Below are 22,814 nucleotides of genomic sequence, written 5' to 3' on the forward strand. Positions count from 1 at the left end.
GTAACATTAAACGAGAGAATCGAGATCATATACGGGGGCCGGGTAACGGGGCATCGCAAATGGGACAATGGGACATCATTGATGGGACCCGGAGTCCCGGGGGCCGGACATCGTTAATGGGAGAACGGTGCCAGGAGAACTATCCCGGGAGATTCTGAACGGTGCCTGTGTGACTGTCGGCACTCGGGAGGACGGTAGGGAGTTCTACGGTCTACCCCTGGTCCCCTGCGCCCATGCGACAAGTTCAACTCCAACTCTGACCCCTGCGCCCTTAAGTTCTAACACAGTCTGCCAAAAAGACAGGCTTTCGGATTTCTTGGGAGCCAAACGCCCCTAGTAAGCTAAAAGTCGACCGGATGCACCGGAATCTCTTCCGGGTTGTGCAGATGCGTCACGTGCGATTACTAATATATTACTAATCCTACCTAGAGGTGACCACTTTATACACACGCGACGCCTGCAAATTGCTACATAATCCGACCTATAACCTGTTTATAATATCGGATACAGGATTCTAGATAATTATACTATCAATTCTCTCTAAAATAGGCGACCTCCTGCGCTGAGTCATCAATAACGTAGCGCGTTGATTGGATGAAGTGAGGTCCGCTGCGGCCCGCATGGTCCGATATTGATGCCAAGGATTTGCAATAGTCAAAACTTCAAAGCCCTCTAGACGGCGGTATACGCCAATCCCCACATCTAATCCAATTGATAAATATATCAATCGATAGCAGGCAATGAGCTCTATAAGTTGGAGCTTTTTCCTGCATTTCTAGCCTACTTTCGGGCCTGGAAGCTATCGGGCGGTTGGGAATCAAATAAAGACCCATAATTTTTTCCCGGCGCTGTTCCCGCACTTCCTGACAACTCCCTTTTGATCACCAATCAGCAGCCGCTAACCGAAATACCCCATCAACCCAAAACACAGCACACTGGAAACATACAAGGCAAAATCAATTCATTGGATAGTGAGAATAATGAGCATCTCAAAAATAATAATATAGACATGTTTCTCTTCGAATTGAGGCCACAAAGACGCTGACACATATGGCGATCATTGCCTATTTAGGTAACGTGGACCAAGGTGCTGAGTCAGCATATATTGCCCCACCACATGATATCGCCGTCCTCATTTTCTCGACCTCACCTCTTCACCAGTCCTCCATCTCCCATCACGTCTCCCATCCGCCACAGACGTTGGATCTTCTTCTAGTTTCTTTTAGTTTTACCGGCGCTTCTTGGAGATATTGTTTCTCCCTTTTTCTTCATCTCAGACGTTGTTTTCTCGAATCTCCTCTCCGGGCTCCCTTTTACCTAGCTCTTTAGGCTAGAATCCTCGACTCGTCGACACCCCGAGCATCTCAATAGCCTTAGCAGCCTGTTTTCCATCACTCTCTTCGTCCAGTCCTGAAAGGGTTTGAAATTGCGAGGCTCGACGCGCTTTCGCACGCGTTCTTCAGTTTGTTACAAGTTACAACTTACCCCCTACCACACCTACGCGGCGTGGCTTTAGATGGCGGGACGCGCTCCCCCTGGCTCGGGGGCTAATCAGAACCGAGTGTTCATTGACCTAACCAATGAGATTGAATTGGGTAATTCTGAGCTGGTAAGTGCTTGTTCGCGTTCACCTCGACCTTCCAAAGACTGAGCCTATGCCGTTCTTTGTCTGCTCCAATTCCCTTCGCCCCCCTAAGCCAACTGTTTACCTCACTATCAATCCGGCAATCTGGCAATCCGGCACTACGTACATAACCTCCTTGGATTGTTTACTAAACATCACTTATAGCCAAAGGAATTAGTTCAGGCCAAACTTCCCTTTGTGACAACGTTAACTTATCGGCCACCAACTGTGCCATTGAAAAGGAAAAGCGTGGAGGTATCGCTATCTGATGATACCTCAGATTCGTCGTCGTCGAGCGATGTCCACAAGTTTGCACGATATAGGCGGTCACATGCTCACCCTTATCCATCCGGGTGGTGTCCATCCTCGCTGAGTCCAGCGCCAAGCATAACGCCATCTCACATTAGCGTTGTGATTCCATCACCAACAGCAAAGCAAAGGCGGGAGATCGCAATCGCACGAGATGTCTCTAAAGTTAATGGAATGGATAATGATATCTTTCCTACAACTGACGAAGAGGAAAGAGTCACCAAAGCTGCATATCCTACTTCCAGGGCTCGTGTTGACCGTCGTTCTGTCGCATTGTCATTCAGATCAAGCTCGGCTCTCAACACTCTCAACCCGCCATCGTCCACAGAACAAAATTATCTTTCAAAACTCCGCCACACTCTTGACGAGAAGCTTAGGCGCATCAATGGGCCTACGGTCATTCCGACAGTTAATTCCCCAAAGCGTCTTGCTAAACTAGCCGATAACTTCGAGTTCGTCAACAGTTATCAGTACCGTGCAGGTGTTGAACGGATTCCGGATGATTCCGAATTCAACATCGGCTGTGCTTGTACTGAAACTGGCGGCTGCAATCGACTCGAATGCGATTGCCTCAGCAAGGAAGAAGATTCAGAAGATCGAATCGTCCCTTACCAGATCTGCGAAAGCAATCCTAAATTGATTGTGGCAACTAAAAGTTTCCTTAATCGCAAGGCGATCATCTATGAATGCAACTCCCGTTGTGGCTGCAGTGGAAAACGATGCTGGAATCATGTCGTTCAGAAAGGCAGGACTGTTAGACTGGAGATCTTTGACACTGGAGCTCGGGGCTTTGGTTCGTCTCATTTCACTCCTTTTCCCCTATATGTGTACTAATTATGATATTTATTAGGTCTTCGGTCCCCTGACTTGATTCACCGTGGGCAATTCATCGACCTCTACCTCGGTGAGGTAATTACAAAGCTTGAAGCTGACGAGCGCGAGAATCTCACCGATGGTTCCCATACGCAATCATACCTTTTCTCTTTGGACTGGTATGTGAAGGATGACGACGATGAAGAGCAAAACATGAAAGTCGTCGACGGCCGCAAGTTTGGCTCGCCAACTCGGTTTATGAACCACTCATGCAATCCTAATTGCAAGATCGTCCCTGTTTGCACCACGAATCATGCCGACGAATATCTGTACAACCTTGCATTTTTCGCGTACAACGACATTTCCCCCGGCACTGAATTAACATTTGACTATAATCAGGGCGAGGAGAACACAACTCCTCAAAAGATTGACCCTGAGGCTGTCCAGTGCCTGTGTGGTGAAGCTAAGTGCCGAGGTCAATTATGGCCAAACAAGCGCAAGGGCCAGGGATCTAAGCCTAATTAGGCTTTCCTTCCTATCAACCGTGGCTATCCTTTCCGCAGTACCAACCGGCCGCCAATATCCTCGCTTTTCTGCTTTTGCGATTTTTCATACCCCCATCATGATTCATGTCTGATTAGCGACTTGGCGTTTTTACACAATCATGACCATAACGCAAGTGCATAAGGCGCCTCTTCCAATCTCTTTCATCTTGGCATCTTTTTTTGCCTTTGCCATATGTTAGCTTCACAATACCCCGACAAGAATTATGTACGATTAACAACAGACAACAAACAACAAATCCTTATTTCAAACTACTTTCAAATCCTGACTTAGCCCTTGTGGATGTGGTCTCATAATTCATTACGTAGTGTCCTCGCCTATCCAATAGATAAGAGGGAAGTGGGTATATAGCCGAATCTAGTATTTCGATAGAGTAAAGGAAGTATAAAAGGTTCTAGCTGGCTGGTGCACTGACGGACGAGTTAGGAGACGAGGTGGGACCGTAGCCTGTGGTCCGTGGGAGACGAGTTAAGAGAATAGTCCTGCAAATATAGGGTCGAGACCCAGGCCCAACCTAGGCCCAACCCAGAGACCAGGCTCCCCCAGACCCAGTGACGGTCCCGGGAACCCCAGTTTGGGCCCCAGTTCGACCCAATTTGTGCATGAATTAGGGTCTTGGCGGCAATGAAATCAGCAGAATTATACCCAAAGCTTGTGACCCAATTTGAGTCCCTAGAAGCAGTACTGGGCACAGTCGGCAATGGGTCGTGCGGAAATCTATACATGACCACCTAGTTCCTAGGTAGGTATAGTTATAGACATGTTTCGAATGGATGTCATAATTTATGAGTCCTTGAACCGGGGGTCTAGTCAACTAGTTAACGGTTGCTAACTAACTAGTGAAGAGGGGACCCCTGAGGGCGCACCGACAGCCCTGTCTGCGAAACAGGTGTGAGAGCAGAGTCGTCACTGGGAGTATTAGGGTGCTAGAGAGGAGAACACCATGGGGTGACTACCGAGAAGAGAGGTGGAAAGGTGTCTGCGTTACTATCTATGCCTCAGGAGTGCTTTTATGTCACATAGCCGCTTAGTCATCCTGCTCTGGAAACCCCCACTGCACTAGTTAACTAGTTAGGGCTTGTCCAGGAATAAATTACATAAGCGAACTGGAAGACCTGTCCAGTCTGGGCTAGAACCAGGTGCCTAGTCTGCTGCAAAGCACTCAATGAGTCAAGAGGCCACATATGCATGGGTCAAAGCGGCATATAAAACCCCCAGGCTCCCCGGCATAGTAGCACAAGAAAAGTGCTGATACCACGTCCTCACTGGAAGAAACAACAACTTTATAACCATCCCTAGTTACCGCCATCAGGAAAAAGATATAAGCCACCTACTGATGCCACGGCAGGCAGGTATGTGATGATAAACCTGAACAATCAACCAAGGGTCCCATGGCAGCTTCAGATTGTTAGGGGTCAGCGGCTTACGGCAGCCCGTCTCGTACCTACCCTTCCTCCACAGACCACAGCACTAGGTAGTTTATGGATGTGGTCGAGGACGAAGTGAGTTGCTCGGGTATATACAGGGATCCCGGATGGCTAGGAGAAGATGAAAGCCATAGGGCTGTTTCCGCGATAATGGCCAGGCCGAGACTGCAAATGGGGAGGGAGGAATTATAAATGAAGATAAGTGTCGCAAAATAGCCCCCAATTTGGTCTTCTCCGAAAGTCTATCCGGAGATTAGGGCCAAGCATGGGGCTTGATGCTTCACTTCTCCAGGCTGATCTAGCCCTCCCCCGGAGAAAGATGTGGAGTATAAAATGCAAGCTAGTCCGGTCCGGCATTACCCGCTTTTGCATTTGACTCTTGATAGAAGTATAAAATGGATGAACCTTAAAAAGAAAGTACTATGCATTAGCTAGGGACATAGACATAAACGATATTAGGCAAAACAACCTTGAGACATTGAATATTGGGCAGCTAGTTCCGCAAGGGCTCAAATGTAACCAAAAAAATATGTAACATATATCCAATATCCAGCCACTATACATATTCCCTTGTATCTCACATTCCTTTCCGGAAGCAGACAATCCAACTTCTAGTATGAGAAATACAAAGGCAATTAAAACAAATAGAGTATCACAGTGTAAACCAAAGAAAAAGTAGAAAGAAAAAAAGAACCATAGTGTAAAGAAAAGCGCAAAGTCAAGTCAAGCCTAAGCCCGCCCCTCCATAACCTCAAAGATGCCGCCCATCACAAAGTTAGGCTTTACCTCCCCAATCCCCAGATCTACCGGCCGGGGCTCCATCAGCCCCAACCCCTGCCGCTCAATAGCGTCCTCGTCACATCGCAACCGCTCTTCACTCAGCGCCAGGTCGATCTTAGACAATCGTCGGCGGATAACCATCGCTGAGCGGCCACGTAGGACCGCGCAGGGGAGCACGCTGACGGCGTTGGAATTGTGGGGGCCGTCGGAGGCCGGGCGGGGGCGGGCTGAATTTCCGGGGCTAGTATTTGTGTGCCTGGCACTGTCGGGGTGCCCTCGGAATATGTGCTGGGCTTTGGAGGGGTGGAAGGATAGGTTGAAGAGGTGGTGTGGTGAGCTCTGAGGCGAGTGGGTGGAGGTTGGAGAGGAGGGTGGTGAGGTCGTTGTTGAACTTGGGCTCGAGCTGTCGCTGCCTGATTTGGGGCTTCTGGAGCGGAAAGATGTGCTCAAAGAGAGAAATGGCGAGGCGATATGCATTGTTGCTTTGGGTTATATTATGGAATGTGAGGTTTTTGTGAGGTTTTTGATTTGACTGTTGGACTATGTCATAGTAGAGCAGGATATGAGGATTGAATTGGTTATTTGTAGAGGAAAGAATAGAGAATTGTCCTAGGTATTTACTTTTTTCCTTAATCCTATAACGGGTTGACTGCAAGGACTATTGCTGCAGGGAGGGTTAAGACACGGATTGAACGCGGGTGAACGCATGCGGATGAATGTGATTGTCCCTGCAAACGGATACACAATGGCTTTAGGGCTGGACTTCTTTTGCTAGTTTTGTATTCTCCATATGAAGAGGTATGTACTTATCTAAAAGTACATGTATTCATAGCCATATAGTCATATCTCATCTTTTTCTCGATTCCCTCTTCCGTCGCCAATAGTAACCAATCCGACCCACTTTGGCCCATGCAGTCTTCTATAGATAGTTGGAATAATCATCTCTTTTAATGTCCGATATGCAATAATCAATCGTGTGTCCAAGTCTATGGAAAAATATTGAAATGGGATCCCACGCCGCTGCTATGCAAAATGCCCCCACACTAAGGAGAGTAGTATACAGCACCAAAAATCAGAAAAATGGGCCAAACAGGCCATAAAACATAGACAAAATCCCCAATCTATTCGAGGGGAATGCTAAGAAATAAAAAAAGAGTAGAAAATCAAACCACGCTCTATCCACTCACTTCATGATAACATCCAAAATCAGACACATCAATAGGCACAGCATTTCATTCAGAACTGTGATCGCCTGATCGCCGCTGTGTAAAGCTTCGCCGGATACTCTCACCCCAGGCGGAGTTGTCCAGCGAATGCATAACATCCTGTACATTCATACCACTGTTATGACGCGAAGTATCGGTGGCCGAAGGCGCCTCGTGCGTTTCGCTGGTATCAAGTGGAGTGTGCTCCCCATACATTTGACGCGGTGTGATTGAGGGACTGATACTCGACCACTCCCTCGTAGGTGTGCTGCAGCTAGATACTGACCCGCTCAAATTGGTATTGAGGCGAGGCAGAGCATTGCGGTTTCCAGTTGGGCTGGACTCTGCTCGTCTGTGGTGCAAGGAGACCGGTGAGAGCATAGGGGGGAAGTTTGCATCCAAGTCTGGTTGTGTCTGGGGCGTCATTGCACCGGAACCTGGCTGGTCGTGCTCCTCGGGGTCGTCGCCTGGATTGTCGACAAAGATCTCCGGCACAGTGAATGTCGGGACAATGCTCAACCGGCCGTTTTTCTTGCGGCCAATCTTGCGGCGGAATTCGCGTGACCAGTATAGGGTATCAAAGAAGCCGACGACGGTGTTTCGACGGACAGCCTCTTCCACCCGCTGCAGCCGTGCCCGACGACGTAGGAATTCTTCGAGGCGCAGACTCTTACTATCACTAATCACATTGTAATGTGCGAGAATCATCAAGCACTGATGGAAGGAAATACCGCGGTCGGGATCTGCTGACACAAGGATTTCTTCGTAGAAGGCATTCAATCGTCTGCGCCGCTCTCGGATGCTTTGAACTGGAATCCGCGATATGATCCGACTGAGCTCGTCGAGATCTACATCAGACGAGACACGAGAGTTCGGCCACGTTGACTGTCGTGGCTGAACCAGCGATACCATCGAATTTCTTGCGAAAGAACCTATCGAGTTTCTCTGAGGGTCGACCCGGCATTTTTCCAGGATACTTCCAACCGTAAACTCTCCCTCGTAGATTCGCATCGCAAAGACACCAGAGAGCTCACCGAGTAGGCGAGGGAACCGCTCCGTGGATATAAAGCCTGTCCCATCTGGATCATACGTGGCCCACGCTTGCTTGAACCGACGGATCTCTTCACGACTGATCGCGTACAGTCCACTGCTCCGCTGATAAACATAGGAGAAACTTTCGAAAATCAACGAAACAAACAGCGAGACGAAGATGTACATGCTGATCAGGTTCCATGCAATGAAAAGAGTACGGGCCCACGGCGCGCTTCCACAGTCGTCATCGAGGAAGTTGGAGTTATGTGTGCACAAGGGCGGAGTCATAGTCGCAAAGTCCTCCATGAACTCATTCCACCCTTCTCCGCAACTTGCTCGGAAAAGCAGGATCAGGGATTTGGGCACGTCGCGGAAATTCTGGTTGTGATCCTCATTTTCGCCGAACTTGGTAAGGCCAAATGCCTGGTTCATCGCAATGCCAAACACTAAGAATAGAACGAACCAGGTAGCTAGAAGATTTCCAATCACGGACAGACTAGCTGCCGCTGTCTTAAAAAGCTGATCAAGCTGGTTGTTCCTTGGGATAAGCAGCAGAGCAACAGAAACGAGGAAAAGCTTGTTGAGCTCCACCACGACATGAGTTCTTTCGCGGTATGAAATGTCAAGGACGGAGCTGATGAAAGCGCCGGGGACAGCGATAAGAGAGTACAGATCCCATGAACTCCGGCTAAATCGATGCCACCCAAGACCAATCAGTCGGATTAAGACATTCACAACGTAGACAAGCATGAATGCCAAGAATATAATGGCTAGATTGACCAATTAGTAACATGTAACATTCGAATCAGGCCAAAAAACTTACCTCGAAGCATCTCCCACCAGGCAGGTTCGGGATAGTATTCCAGCACAAGTAATAGTAGGTGAACTACAAGGGCGCAGGTCACGAACCACGCCCACCGGCCATGCTTCTTAACTGAAATTCGATAACACCACAGCCGCAATTTCTTGCTCTCGTCATCAAAAGATCGTTTCGAGGGCGATACCTGTCGGAGAAGTTTCCGCAATTCCAACCAGGAACGTTGCTCGGCGGTCAGGAAGGCGACACCAGTTTGTTCCGTGTAATTACGCATGAACACAGACACAAATAGGGTTAGAACAAACACGGCTCCAAGTAAGTTGAATACCACGAAGAATAGCCCGTTCTCCGGCGCCACTAGATCTTGCGGTTGGGTCATCTTTCCAGTGATACTCATTGCAGTTTCTTGTACGCTGATCCAACCTTCTTGGGAGACAATTTGGAACAGGATGAAGAGGGAGTCACCGAAATTGTCGAAGTCATAATAAGAGTTCCCCGCCACTCGTGGAGCAAGCACGTCCCAATTGTATGGCGAGCTGGAATATTCATTGACGCAGTTGGTCAAGTTCCCGGAAAATCCACCGTCATTGCAGCTGGCCATCTGCCCGTTGAACAGATTGACTCCATAGATTGCGAATGGTATGAGGAAACTCATAGAAACTGCAGCAGCAGCAATGACCTTCCATCCCCCGACAATGATGACAGAGTGGAAGGTGTCCTTGGCGCTGTCACTGACGTTCAAAAGACGCAACGCCCTTAGCGCTTTAAAGGCGCCGATTGCTCTGGAAACACTCCAGTCCTGTTTGAGCGAGCCACCGACACTGACCCACAACGTGATCAACACGACTCCGTCAATAAATCCCCAGGAACTGCGGAAAAATGCATTCGGCGTCCAGAAGAAACCATCGGCAATCACTTTAATCATTGCTTCAATAGTAAACACAACGGCAAAGCCCAAGTCAGTATAGACGAACCAGTTGCGGTCAGTGCGGAAATACTGCCGCTGATACAAGGGTGTTGTAATGCAGGCGAGGAGCACCATGGCAACAATGGCTGCATAAATGAAAGCAGAGAATGCATACCATAGTGGCTTGTATGGATCCACACCCTCAACTCGTTGGCTGCCACGTCCTGGGCCGACAATCCGTTGACAAAATTTCCGAACAATATTATCCGGCGGAAAAAGAAACAGTGATTTGTTATAATTAGGATGTTTCACGAGGTATGCTCGCTGGTCCCGTTTTCTCTGCTCTGCCGCAGTAACAACTTCTCTTGCCATGGTTCTCGGATCCAACTCCTCGTAAGCACGTGAGAACTTCAGCTTCGAGTAGAAAGGATTTGGTTCCCTCCGCATAACAAGTGTGGTGGCCTTCGTCCATAGAAGTGAGATCCAGCCTGGTTGGACGGTCTCTTGAGTCGCGCCTAGTGGCATCGTGCTCACCCTTCGGGAGTCCTTCGGCCTTTGCCGTTCTTGTTGCCTAGTTTCTTCATCGTCAAGGAACTCTTGCACCACGGCGTCTTTCAGCAACATTTCCAATGCGGCAGGACCATGGTCGAGTGGATCTTTGTAACGGGCTGAATCTCGGCCAATGCGAAGGATTTTCGAGAGTGCTAAGTTTCCTTGGGGTGCTCCATGGACTTGTTTCTGTTCCAAAAACGCCCTGACCTGATGCATTCGTTTTTCATCTTCTGAAACATCGAAGCTTTCCTGAATGACAGCAATGAACATGTTTAAGATGATAAAGTTGGACACAATGAACCAAAGAATAATGAATGCTGCCGAGATCCAGGCTGTGTTGAAGTCGGTCGTATATGCGGTTGCATTGTAAAGAATCGTGGTCCAATTCTCACTCGACAAAATTTGATACATTCCCAGGAATGAGTTGTAGATATTCGAAAACGTGATCATGATCGTCGTGCCACTTGGATCTGAATCTGGGATCTGGCTTCGAAAAAGCTGTGTTGCGAAAATGGCAGATAAAAAGGTCATCAAGAATAGGAAAAATATCAAGTTGAGCAGACCGACAGTATTGCGGAACACAATCACGATCAGCTTTCTGGTCACAGAGAAAGCCAATACCACTCGGTAGACCCGAAGGATCTGGAACAAGGTGAGAACTGTGTATGCGCGACCTGAGTTCCTGATAGGTGGTAGCTGGATGATGCAGGTAACGATTACAAGCAAAAGGTCTGTCAAGTTACGACGCCTTCGATGAAACATGCGCCAATCCGAGACGAATCGCAAAATAATCTCGACTAGGAAAATGATAGTGAGAACAGTCTCAGTAGTATCAATAAATCGCGTTCGACGGGCAGACATAGCCGAGCTTCTCAGTGCTTGCACGATAAGGTCGAATATGATGAGGCAGATCCAAATCCACTCAGTTTTATCATGTATGCGCTTTAGAGGACTGACTTTATGAGACACTGTCTCGTCTTCGTCGACAGCATCAAGTTTTTGCACAGCAAAAGCGCTGCGTTTGCTCTCTTCTCGGATCACTTGGAATGAGTGAGTGATAACCGCAACCAGCAAGTTCACCAACCACAAGCTCAAAATGACAAACCCACAGGCAAAGAACAGAGCCGTAGCGAGATAGTCAGTGTCAGCGGTATAGTATAGCAGATCGGTAAATGTATTAGAGCTCATGATCACAAACACCAACTCCAGGGAGTGCAGGATGTTGTCAAAGCTCATAGTCCCCTTATAAGGATTGACGCCTTCCATGCATACAGAACCTTGAGGACAAAGATATCCTTTAGGGCTGTACCCTGCGTCCATACCATCGGAGTTAAGCCATGGCATTTCTCCACCCGTCTGGTTGAGATACCCGCCACAAAACTGTAACGTGTCCCATGGATCATTCAACGTGTAATTGCTCTGGCCTGCTGGATCAATCCAGACACAAGTTCTCCTGAGACTGGATTTGAAACTCTGGATGCCAATGATGGCGAAAAGAAGCCAAAAGAAACCGATAAGAAATGAGACATGGACAAGCAGAGGGGCTGCTCGCTTGAGACTTCGAAGAATTACCTAGACGTAATTGGTCAGTATCTCGAAAGCCACATCATCGCAACGGAAGACTTACCGAAGTGCCGTTAGTCATGGCAAGGAGACGTAGAATTCTGAGACAGCTTAACATGCGAAAGATGTACAGTTGGTGCGATTTCTCAACGCCAGAAATTGAAAGAAAAAAGGATATCCAAAAAGCCACCACGGCTACAAAATCAAGCCGGTTAAAAGAGTGTCGAAGAAACGCACGATGGGCAAGCCTAATGCGACGTTTGTGTAGAGGATCATCAAAGACCTCAGGGTCTAGTCCGTTCATTCCTGTAAATGTTCGCAGGATTGAAGCTTGGGGCTCAGCCTGGAGCGTAGATGTTTTCTTGATCGTTGGCTGCCGATGCGGTGTGATCAGGTTCCTGCCCTTCTCTGCGATTGCCTTCCTGATGCCGAGGTTGCGATTGAGTGTGCTGTACTCGACGGGGTTGAGAATAAATCCAGACACCAAAATCTTAGAGCCTATCTCAAGTGTATAAATGACAAAAATGGCTAAGAAAACCCAATCAAACTTGCTGCTTCCCCACCTCACTGAATTCGTGGAATTAGGAAGCGCATCTTCAACTGTCAACAAGATGGTCTGGATGACAATAACAATCAAGATGAAGGGCTCCATGAACGGATTCACTAGGATATCACACAGCCAGAGTCGGAGAGGATGATTTGGTCCCAGGATTCCAAGTGACCTGCCTTTGAATGGACTGTTCCGATCCCTCCATAATCTGCTGGAGGAACGTTTTTCTCGGGGTGGCTGAGTGTGTTGGTCGTTGTCATAGTCTGTCATCGCGGGCAAGACTGGCGGTCCGTCCATTCGTGCATTTTTATCAAGCTCCTGCCTCTCAATCGTTTGCTGTACGACTTCCGGTTCGTTACTCAGATTGACCACTCGCTGCGACATGGATTTGACCATGGAGCTGGCGCGTTGCAGAGCCCCGCTAGACGCCGATGGAGACAAAGAGCGCGACCGAGCCCGAGCAGTGCTGCCACGACGGCTTCCCATCCCATCCTCCAGGTGAGGAAGATCATCGCCCAGTCTTGAACCACCAAAATTCACAGAGTGACCGGTGTCAGTGCTGCGTCGCCCTTCTACACTGGCAGCACCGCTCATCGGTTGTAAGTATCGAGGATCGGTCAACCGTACTGTATCATCTTCGTCTGCTGGGGGGTTGTAGCCGTGGGGGTCGTGGGGATCGAAATTGTCTAAAGGTACGACATCAAGGTCTGAAGCGGCATCGTCAAAGCCACGGCTTTCTGATTGGTACGAGGGTGATGCCCTTGATTGAGGGCCATCAAAACTGAGACCAACCGATGACATCGCTTGCGCGAAACCACCCAGGTCATCAATCGGGGAAGCAACCTCTGTATAGCTCGTTTTTGACGGTTGGAATGGACTCCTGCTCGGTCCAGCCGAATCGATTGGAGACTCTTTCGCAACACTCTCATAATTGCTCCGCGACCCCCTCCCGATCAATGATCGTCGTGAGAAGAGGCCGGTTCCCGCGCGGCTTCTCCCGCGCTCGTTAGGAGCATCGGCCGGTTTTGAGAGATCTTGGAGAGGGATGTGGTTCGGCGGAGCGTTTTCGTCGTTTTCAAGGTTCTGGCTATCTGGTGCCATCGTCAGGCAGGATCGGATATTACCGAATCGCAGACATCGCAGGCTGGACGGGGGGTTTAGCGGACACGACACGGTGGCGACACGTGTTGACGGGAGAAAATATGTATAATATAGGAAATAAAGAGAGTGTGAATACAACACAAAGCAAAAGAAGAGACAGGCTTCCAAAGCTGAATTCGGGCCAAGGGCGTTCGGATCGCAATTGCACTAAAAATTGACAAGTCCCGGCATGCGCATGGATATTCAACGTTGTCGTGGCTGACATACCGCGGCTATACGAGCCATATACATCGTACATCGTATTTTTATTATTTTCTGCCTACAACATACATAACAGCTGGCTTATCCTCCAATTCCAGCTCCTGAAATGAAAATTACAGCGGTTTTAACCAGACGCTGACGCAGCCTTGCTTGAACAATGTTCCCTAGTGGGGTTCCCTTTTTTCCAAAAATAGTTCTACACCTTTGAAAAGTCTCCGAATGTCTTGTCTTCTCCGAATAAATGTATTGATAGTGATTCAATCAGTATCCATCTGGGATTCCTTTTCTTTAACGTGTTGCCGAACACCATCCAGGAACGCGTCTACCGCATCGCCACCACCAAGGGGTACTCCACCTCTCCGCATAAAGCCTCCATTAGCCACGGGGATCTGCAAAGCCTCACTGATACTCGGAAGCCCACCATCACGAAGGGCTACAGTAAGACTGGCCAAGCTTTGCATGAATTGGGGAGAACGAAGCACTTTTCGGAGAATATCTTTTTTCTGGGAGAGGTCGAGGGACAGGAGAGCAGCTTGGGCAAGTTCCGGGTCCGTGTCAGCTTCCGAAGCCTCAGCATTGCCCTGGGCCAGTAGAAGTAGTGCGGGCGGTAAGAAGCTCAGAAGGTGATCGGCAGTAGTGGTATCAGCAGAATCGATAAATTGCAACGTGGTCGAGGGCGGAAGGAGTTCTTGGAGTGTCGTAGATGGTCGTTCAGGATCTTGGGATTCGCTCTGGCTCTGGCGGCCGCCCAGAGACTTCAAAAAGTCCTGGACAACCGACGCGGAATCTTGCTCGGCAGTGGCTCTGCAAATGAGGCAAAAGGCAAATTAGCTTAGATGGCCCGAATCAAGGCTGTCGGAGATATGTACCTACGCTCGTCCACCATCGGCACCACCTTCTCGCGACTCTTGTCCCTCCTCACGCACGTCGCCACCGGTCGCATCGGGGCCAGCGCCGCCGCTACCTGCGCTGTGGTATCGGTTGCGATCATGATCGGTGCCTTCCACGTCCTCCATGGTCTCATCGTCATCACCGCCCGAAGGCCGGCGGGGGAGATTGGCGATCTCGTGCTCTACGTCAACCTCCTCGCCCTGCAGCAGAACATCGACGATTTCTCCAAGCTTCAAGTCACGGGGACTGAACCAACTTGGGTCGCCGTCCTCGTGCTGGGATTGGGACTGCATCCAGAACAGGTATCGCTGAGAGCTAGATGAGAACTTCAGGACAAATATCCGGCCATTCGTAGCGTCCCTGCCGGATGGCTTGTAGGGAGTAAAGCTGCCATCTGAAGGGATCATCACCAGGCCGAGCTCGGGCTCGTCTAGTGAGGCGCTACGCGAGCGCCAGCAGAAGTGGATAAGGTCATCTTCGGAGTAAAGGTAGACATAGCCTGGGGTTGGCTTCGGCTTTACGGTGGGAGGAGTGCTAGAGATCTAAATTGAAGCTGTCAGTAAATTTGCAATGTAAATATGGGTATATCCGGATGATGGTATCCGGAAAGCTAAGCTCACGTACATCCAGGTCGCAGATACCTGCTTTGAAGGTGATGATCGGAGCTATCGACATGTTGGGGAATTTGATTCTGAACAAAGATCCAATAATAGAGGAGACTGTATTGATAGGATTCGCTCCCTCCAGGTAGATAAAAAAAGAGTCGGGGAGGATGTTAAGACAAAGAGTCTATAGAAAGAAAGAGAGAGGCTGCGAGCGGTATACGTCAGTTGTTTGTGTCGAGCAATGCTTTTGCGTAAGTGGTTTTACAGTCGCCCGTATATTGTGGCCTTACAGATATGGCATCAGCATGTTAAGTTACCGCTTTCCAAAATTGGCTAGGGCTGTCGGTTAAACACGTGATAGGGCTTCCTACACACAACCCTCGACGAATTCCCGCACTGGAGCCGACTCCGCTTAGCAGTCCAAGTCCTCACTCAAATCTCCAACAACCACCCCGACAACCATTCATCCTTCGCCAGCAGCCATCATGTCGGACGGCCAGACGAAGCAGTTCGGGAAGAGCCAGAGGGTCGTGCCCACCGACAAGGCCCAGAAGTGGTACCCCGTGGACGATCAGTCGCAGCCCAAGAAAGTCAGTACACCCTGTGAAAATGGGACGGCACAAAAAAGAGGAGGACATACGACCCGGCACGCATCCGCCCCGATGATTGCGACGATAGCACCGGTATTCTGAGGAAGAGCCTTTGTGAATTACGGGGCGACATCCAGCCAGACACCGGTGTCAATCGACGACACAAGTTCATCAAATCTTGTGATCTTGTGCGAATCGCATATCATCTGGGGAGGATGCGGCTACGGCGATGGGAGATACTTGCGGATTCACGGGAATCGCTAGGATTTGTGTGGCATCAGAGACTAACTACTTTGTGTGTTTACAGGTTCGCAAGACCCTGCGTCCCGCCAAGGTCCGCGAGACCCTCGTTCCCGGCACCATCCTGATCCTCCTCGCTGGCCGTTTCCGTGGCAAGCGTGTCATCCTCCTCAAGTCCCTCGACCAGGGTGTCCTCCTTGTCACCGGTCCTTTCAAGATCAACGGTGTCCCTCTCCGTCGCGTGAACTCCCGCTACGTGATTGCCACCTCCAAGCGTGTCGACATCAGCGGTGTTGACGCCAAGGCCATTGAGAAGACCTCCGCTCCCGGATACTTCACCAAGGACAAGAAGGCTGAGAAGAAGACCGAAGAGGCTTTCTTCAAGCAGGGCGAGAAGGCCGAGGTACGCATCCTGTCTACACTATCACATTTGCAGTGATGAAATGCTAATTACTTTTTTGTCTTTACAGAAGAAGGTTGTTGCCAGCGCTCGCGCCAGCGACCAGAAGGCTATCGACCAGGCTATCCTTGCCTCCATCAAGAAGGAGGATTTCCTCGGCAGCTACCTCGCTACTACCTTCAGCCTCCGAAACGGCGACAAGCCCCACGAGATGAAGTGGTAAATGTGTGGTAGCCGCGGGTTCGGTAGATAGTTGGGGAGGACCATTTTTCCAACGAGGGGCGGCTCGATTGCAGATCGGCATCCTTTCGCGACTTTCGGGGGTCGGTTTCATGAACCATGTCATGTAATTCCTACGGGATCCGTCAAAACACGTTTTTCACTTTTCTTATGATTTGCGGTTAATTCGGACAACCCGATGTCGTTCTCATGTTTCAAGAAACCCGTTCCTTTTGCGCGTGGCTGATTTTGCATGAAGCTGCGTTATGAAGAAAGACTTCAAGCAAAAAAAAAAGATTAAAAGTCACCTCGTTCCAGCAGGCGGGCTGGATTCTCTTTTATGTTCAGTATGACCAACTCCCATTTCCAGGTTCAGGCGGCAATCCAATTGGGCAATTCCTTCGATTCATCTAAGCGTCGTGTAATCTCTGTAAAACACTAAAATATAAGGTTGCTGGGCCTTGTCTTGAATGTGGATATCCCGATTGTGTGGAACTAGAGTAGAGATCTCGAGATCTAGGCGTGGACTACGGAGTAAGAAGTATATAAATATCTTCTTGACACCTTTTGAGGTAGTCAATGGATGCATGTTATAATAGCTGCTCGGCTATGTCACCGTAGAGTTCAATGCAATATGGATGTGCGATGAGCTAAGTGTTCTAGATCTAATATCCCATCTGTAATCACTCTTGGCAGCCATCCGCCAGTCGATTTTAGGGTTAAGTGCCAACCATGCCCTCCTAGCTACTGATTGTATAGCACTCGAATGATATTCATTTGGGGTCATATCAAACCAATGTTGGTATGAATAATGATAGCATTTACAGAATACCATATCATCCACAAGTCTCACTTCCTCGAATATATATTGCAGTTCTAGCTACACATGTATATGTTGAACAATCCCAATTCACATTCCAAATAAAAACAGCAAAACTAAGACAAAACCTACATAGCTGCAGCTCCAATCAATGATTTATCATGTACTCATCAATGGTCGTCTCATCGTCGCCTTGGCTTCGTCGCAGACCCAACAGCCTTTCGCTTCGCAGCCTCATACGCTTTCCGCATATCCCGCTCATCTGCTGCCTCATCACTCTCATCGTCGGTGGTTTGCGAGTCTCCAACAACAGTACCCAAAATCCAATCCATAACACCCCATGGGCCATAGTTGCCCCTTCCACCCATCAACAAATGCATATCTGTGCGACGGGCAATCCCACCCAAAAATAAGTTTGTCGGCATGACAGTATATCCAGAGTATGCGAAGGTCTCCTCGACAGAAATCAACAGTAGGTACAAAAGATATGTAAGCATATGGAAGCGGAAGATGATGGCTGGTGCATAGGTGGGGATGAACTTGTTAACTAGATAGACAGCCGGGTGGTCGTAATGCGCGGTCAATGGGAACGGAGCAGCCAAAGAATGGTACCAAGACCGGTGCCAGTTGGAAAGTATAGGAGATCTCCTTGAGTGAAGAGCGTAGCGGTGAATGATATATGTGAGGAGCTATCAAAAGCAGAATGAGAATGTCAGCAAATGGGACTACCAAAGAAGACACAAGCTAGAAACATAGTCTGGAAATTCTAATAACTCACTTCTCGCCCAAGCATCGCCAGGCTCAGATCCCTACATATCTCAAATGGCATAGGAAGCTTCAGTGATACCTTGAGCGCACTGCGCTTGCCGAGCGTCCGAACCAGTATCGTTTCAAGTATTCCCTGCACAACGATACCCAAGAATAGATTGAACAGTGCCCACCCAGCGATCTTGAATTCCTTCGCGTGGATTCGACGTCGCCTCCTCCCACCTGGCAAGCCGGTCGCGCCTTGCGCCTTGATGAGGATCGCAGCCGACGGGGTCAGGATGTCAAAGAGGAAGAAGACAATAGACGGCAGTGCGTAGAAGAGTACGCGCACGGCGATCGTCCCGAACAGTTCCACGCGGAGCCGGGAATGCGACAGTACCAGTGTTGACCAAGTCATGTAGAAGAACAGGAGGTTCAGGCTGGTGCTGTAGGATGACAGGACCGGAATGAGGAAGACGGACAGCACCGGTATTGAGAAGAGGGCCTCCATCTTGACACGAGTTTGCGCGGCGATTGCTGTTAACGGTGTTGAAAGACTCGAGGGTGGTTTTGCTTGTATCTTGTGCTATCGCTATCGTCGAGTCTTTCGATGGAGGAGCGAGGGTTTTGTTTCTGCTTTCCCAGCAATTTCTCTTTGTGCCAAAAATAGTGATCTGTGATCAGTTGCCATTCATATTTGAAACAAAGACATTTTAAACCCCAGTTTGGGCAGCGCAATTGGGGACAAAGAAATTTCGAGGTCGAAAATGGGGTGGCAGGATAAACGATAAGCTTGTTGTTTCTACATCGTACGTCATCAGTCCGGGCCCCGGAATTTGACTGCATCAATGAAAGGTTCGAATTGCTACAAATACGAGAACAGACAAGCCATTATTTTGTACTGTACAATAAGAATATGCAACAAAGGATGAAAGGAATTGAAGAATGTTTAGGTGTTCGGAGGCGCCATACAGACATCGCTCATGGTATCATCATACAAGAAGCAGTCGACAGAAGAATACACCCGATCGCTATGAAGCCGGAGCACTGTTACCGTTCGGAACCCCGTTCTGCTTTCCCCAAGTGAACGCCTTGCTGCGAAGGTCCGGAATGACCTGGAGGAATACTAGGTTGCTGAGCCAGCTGAGCATGGTGTCACCGACAATGCTATTCTTCGGGCTAGGCCCAAAGGCAGTGCCTTTCATAATGGCACCAACAAAATTGGTAGTGATCAGATACTCCCCGCGCTCCAGGGCACTGATAGAGATTTTCGCGACCTCCAATGGCGTCTGGGGCTTGTCGGCTTCTTCGAGTTTCTTGGTCAATTCAGGCTTGGTCTTTTGCTCGTTGTCAAAGCCGGGTGAGAGGATGCCCATGGGGAAAATGGTGTGAATCCTGACATCCGCAGCTGGGGCGTCATTGCGGTGCCGCTGGGTATAGGCTCCGTTGTACATTTCAATTTCCTGGCTCAGAGTATCGGATAGAGAACGAATGGCTGCCTTGGCAGGCGAGTATGGCGAATAGCCAGCGATAGGAACGAATGCAAGGGTAGAACAGGTAAAAATGAGATGTCTCCGGGGTGTTCTCATCTGTCCACTCGGGGCAACGGGCTTCAGCCAGTGGCGCAGGGTGGCATGAGCTGTGTTGGCCGCAGTCCAATAGACTGCATCCATTTGCTGTCGGTGCTCTTGGATGGGCACATCGACAAAGAATCCCGGGCGAGAGAAGCCCGCACAGCACCAAACAATGTCGGGAGCAGCCCCTGAATTCCACGTTATGACTTCTGCGAGGACTCTTTCGCTCTCGACGGGATCAGAGAGATCAGCGCTGATATAGAGGAATTTCTGCTTAAATATATTCGCTGCCTTGGCCTGGATGATAGGTGAGCTATATTGATCAACTGATTATGAAGGAATATCCGACCTTCATCTCATCGACGGCGGTCACCAGCTTGGAGACAGTGCGCGCAACCACAACAACGTTTGCGCCTTTCGCGGCTAGCTCGAGTGCGACAGCTTTGCCCATGCCATCGGAGCCACCGGTTATTAACACAGTCTGTAATACCCAGTCAGGAAGTACCGCGTTAATCATGTAGTCTTGCACATACCTGCCCGTCGACATTAAACTCATTTCGTAGCCCGTAACCAAACATTTTAGCAATAGTATAGACAACGATAGTGCAAAAGAGTGTGGAAACGCCCAATATCAGGGTGGACGTATTATTATACGAGGACTGTAAGGAGGAGAGAAGTTGAGGCAGATGAAGACGAGCAATTAACGCGTGAGGATCCATCGTGGCTGATTGGCAGTTGCGTCTGTTAGTTGTCCTCGAAATGGAAGGCACACGGGGCAGTAAATAATTGTGCAACGATACGGAAATACCCGAGATCGTTCCCGATGTCTGTTTTTGACGTTACAAAAGGTGTGGGATTGTAAGATTACCCGTATTTGGATTTCCAAAGGTGCAAACAGAGCAAACGCCCCACCCGAGGCTAGCGCAGTCAAGGCGGTGAGGGATCAAAAAATAATTTTATCACAGTTTATCGGCCAGACTTTGAGTTGGCTCATTGTCGCTTGAATTCTACACGCAAAAATGGGCAGCAAAAAGAGAAAAGCTGGTCGCCCAGCGGAGAAAAAAGCTCCTGAGCCCTCTAAGTTTGATATCGAAGAGCGATTCGACGACTCGGAAGATGACTTCCAAACCGGCCGCGACCAGATTCTACTCGAGGAAGGCCCAGAGGCGAAGAGACGGCGCAGAGTTGCCGAGGAGGGTATGTGTTTTTGAGGATAACCTGAGCTTGTGCGAACGGTGTCTTACTGATTGCCACAGAGGAATTGATCCAGCCTTCCGACGAAGAAATCCTTGGCTACGAATCCATAGACGAGGATGACGATCTCGAAGACTCAGAAGAAGAAGACGACGAATACGATGATATGGGCCAGCCAAAGAAGGGTGGCGCAGAATCCGAGGAAGATGAAGAAGGCATTGCTGCCTGGGGCTCATCGAAAAAGGATCTTTATAACGCAGATCAGATCGAGACCGAGGTTGATGCATTGGAGGAAGAGCAGGAGGCCAAGCGACTACAAATGAAGCAGTTACAGGCTATGAATGAGGCCGATTTCGGGTTTGACGAGTCTGAATGGGTGGAATCCGGCAAGGGTACCGAGGACGGCGCCGCCGCTGGCGTGGTGACTGAAGTGCTTCCACAATTGGAGATCACTGATGATATGGACACCGATGAGAAGCTGAAAATTTTGAAGTCGAGATACCCCGAGTTTGAACCCCTAGCGAAGGACTTCGTGGACCTTCAAAGCTCCTTCAAGGATCTTCAACAAGCAGCCTCGAAGGCTTCCTCAACAGACGACGACTCAGAAGAGCCACAGCCATCCCCAGTGCCTGTGGTGAAATTCCGTGCGTTGTCTGCATACCTTGGCACGATCAGCATGTACTTCATGCTCCTTTCCTCCCCATCTCCCGACGCGACTAGCGAACATGTTCCGATGACCCCTGCCGAACTCCGACAACACCCTGTCATGGGATCGCTTGTCAAATTCCGGAAGCTTTGGAACACTGTCAAGGATCTCGAGGAGCTTGAGGAACCCGTTGAGGAGCCTATCAAGGAGACTAAGACCGAGAAAACCAAGACCGAGAAGCAACCAAAGACCCAAGAGATCAAGAAGCCGAAACAGAAGAAGCTCAGCAAGGCCGAGATAGCACAGGCAGAAGCCGAAGCTCTTCGCGCCGAGCGTCTCCGCCAAACAGAAGCCGACCTCGCCGATCTCAAGAATCTGGCCACCGAGCCTTCACGGAAGCGCAAGACACAAAAGATCAAGGCACCTCTCAAGGATGAGGACTCTGACTTCGGTGACGAGGATGCCCTCACAGCCCATGAGGCAGAAGAGAAGGCCAAGCAGAAGCGCTCGCTCCGTTTCTACACCTCGCAACTGGCCCAGAAGGCCAACAAACGTAATGCAGCAGGCCGGGATGCTGGTGGAGACGCCGATCTCCCATACCGCGAACGTCTGCGTGACCGTCAAGCCCGTCTCAATGTGGAGGCCGAGAAGCGCGGCCGCAAAGAACTCAACCCCGACCAGCAGCTGGGCGGTGACAGTGACGACGAGGATCGTCGCGTCGCCAAGGAGCTCCGCCGCGGTGAGGGTGCCAAGGAGGGCACTGATGACGATGAATACTACGACATGGTGGCATCTCGCTCCAAGAAGCGCAAGGACGACAAGCAGGCTCGTGCAGATGCCTACGCTGAGGCTGAGCGCCTTGGTGGAAAAATCTTTGTGCAAGAGGAGGTTGGTCCGGATGGCAAGCGTGCAATCACGTATCAGATCCAGAAGAACAAGGGTCTGCACGCGAAACGCAGTAAAGACTCGCGTAACCCGCGTGTTAAGAAGAGAAAGAAGTACGAGGAAAAGAAGAAGAAGCTTGGCAGTACTAAGCAACTGTACAAGGGCGGCGAGGGCCGCGGTGGATATGGTGGTGAGCTTACGGGTATCAAGAAAAACCTGGTCAAGAGTGTTAAGCTGTGAATGTGTGCTTGATCATAAAATTCACGGTCTTGTGTGTATGTTTCCATGGCGTTCACTGCGGGCAGTTTCAGGCATTCGATGTGTATATAACCCCGATCTCATCTTCTGGTTTACCCGAAGTTTCAAAAACCGTTTTATTCATCTCAATCCATCTTCTCTTATACGTATATAATGCGCTTGATCCATCAGGGATCCTAGCTACTATCTCCCCGATTGCTACGAATGCAGTGAAGGTGGGCAGGGATTTCATTCTCCTAA

The 22,814-nt window shown here is 49.5% G+C and overlaps 8 protein-coding genes across 8 annotated transcripts; 3 read left to right on the plus strand and 5 right to left on the minus strand.

Moving 5' to 3' along the window:
• Window positions 1–1,516: 1,516 nt before the first annotated feature.
• On the plus strand, window positions 1,517–3,271 carry clrD (uncharacterized protein; the record flags this gene model as incomplete). The annotated part of the gene is made up of 3 exons (XM_057182523.1): window positions 1,517–1,609; window positions 1,790–2,726; window positions 2,784–3,271. 3 exons carry the CDS (start codon window positions 1,517–1,519, stop codon window positions 3,269–3,271), a joined length of 1,518 nt encoding a protein of 505 aa, XP_057043973.1.
• Window positions 3,272–5,466: 2,195 nt separating this feature from the next.
• N7518_001596 (uncharacterized protein) lies at window positions 5,467–5,994 on the minus strand (the record flags this gene model as incomplete). The annotated part of the gene is made up of 1 exon (XM_057182524.1): window positions 5,467–5,994. One exon carries the CDS (start codon window positions 5,992–5,994, stop codon window positions 5,467–5,469), a length of 528 nt encoding a protein of 175 aa, XP_057043974.1.
• A 755-nt stretch (window positions 5,995–6,749) lies between these two features.
• Window positions 6,750–13,244, minus strand: cch1 (calcium channel protein CCH1; the record flags this gene model as incomplete). The annotated part of the gene is made up of 3 exons (XM_057182525.1): window positions 6,750–8,524; window positions 8,578–11,602; window positions 11,658–13,244. 3 exons carry the CDS (start codon window positions 13,242–13,244, stop codon window positions 6,750–6,752), a joined length of 6,387 nt encoding a protein of 2,128 aa, XP_057043975.1.
• Window positions 13,245–13,762: 518 nt separating this feature from the next.
• On the minus strand, window positions 13,763–15,071 carry N7518_001598 (uncharacterized protein; the record flags this gene model as incomplete). Its single annotated transcript, XM_057182526.1, has 3 exons — window positions 13,763–14,309; window positions 14,379–14,938; window positions 15,021–15,071. 3 exons carry the CDS (start codon window positions 15,069–15,071, stop codon window positions 13,763–13,765), a joined length of 1,158 nt encoding a protein of 385 aa, XP_057043976.1.
• A 334-nt stretch (window positions 15,072–15,405) lies between these two features.
• Window positions 15,406–16,860, plus strand: N7518_001599 (60S ribosomal protein eL6). Its single transcript, XM_057182527.1, has 3 exons — window positions 15,406–15,591; window positions 15,899–16,234; window positions 16,302–16,860. The coding sequence occupies exons 1-3, from the start codon at window positions 15,487–15,489 to the stop codon at window positions 16,452–16,454; spliced, it is 594 nt and encodes a 197-aa protein (XP_057043977.1). The 5' UTR covers window positions 15,406–15,486; the 3' UTR covers window positions 16,455–16,860.
• Window positions 16,861–17,452: 592 nt separating this feature from the next.
• N7518_001600 (sterol desaturase family protein) lies at window positions 17,453–18,528 on the minus strand (the record flags this gene model as incomplete). Its single annotated transcript, XM_057182528.1, has 2 exons — window positions 17,453–17,959; window positions 18,049–18,528. The coding sequence occupies 2 exons, from the start codon at window positions 18,526–18,528 to the stop codon at window positions 17,453–17,455; spliced, it is 987 nt and encodes a 328-aa protein (XP_057043978.1).
• A 520-nt stretch (window positions 18,529–19,048) lies between these two features.
• On the minus strand, window positions 19,049–20,169 carry ksrA (3-dehydrosphinganine reductase; the record flags this gene model as incomplete). Its single annotated transcript, XM_057182529.1, has 3 exons — window positions 19,049–19,888; window positions 19,941–20,072; window positions 20,125–20,169. The coding sequence occupies 3 exons, from the start codon at window positions 20,167–20,169 to the stop codon at window positions 19,049–19,051; spliced, it is 1,017 nt and encodes a 338-aa protein (XP_057043979.1).
• Window positions 20,170–20,610: 441 nt separating this feature from the next.
• Window positions 20,611–22,556, plus strand: N7518_001602 (something about silencing 10 family protein; the record flags this gene model as incomplete). The annotated part of the gene is made up of 2 exons (XM_057182530.1): window positions 20,611–20,788; window positions 20,848–22,556. 2 exons carry the CDS (start codon window positions 20,611–20,613, stop codon window positions 22,554–22,556), a joined length of 1,887 nt encoding a protein of 628 aa, XP_057043980.1.
• Window positions 22,557–22,814: the final 258 nt, after the last annotated feature.

This window comes from Penicillium psychrosexuale (genome assembly GCF_028828465.1).
Source record: "Penicillium psychrosexuale strain IBT 29551 chromosome Unknown utg000002l, whole genome shotgun sequence".
NCBI classification, from domain to species: domain Eukaryota; kingdom Fungi; phylum Ascomycota; class Eurotiomycetes; order Eurotiales; family Aspergillaceae; genus Penicillium; species Penicillium psychrosexuale.

Coding starts and splice junctions, on each gene's coding strand:
- N7518_001599 (XM_057182527.1), top strand. CDS start 15,487: ATGTCGGACGGCCAGACGAAGCAGTTCGGGAAGAGCCAGAGGGTCGTG. Junction 15,592..15,898: donor ATCAGTCGCAGCCCAAGAAA/GTCAGTACACCC, acceptor GTGTGTTTACAG/GTTCGCAAGACCCTGCGTCC. Junction 16,235..16,301: donor AGCAGGGCGAGAAGGCCGAG/GTACGCATCCTG, acceptor TTGTCTTTACAG/AAGAAGGTTGTTGCCAGCGC.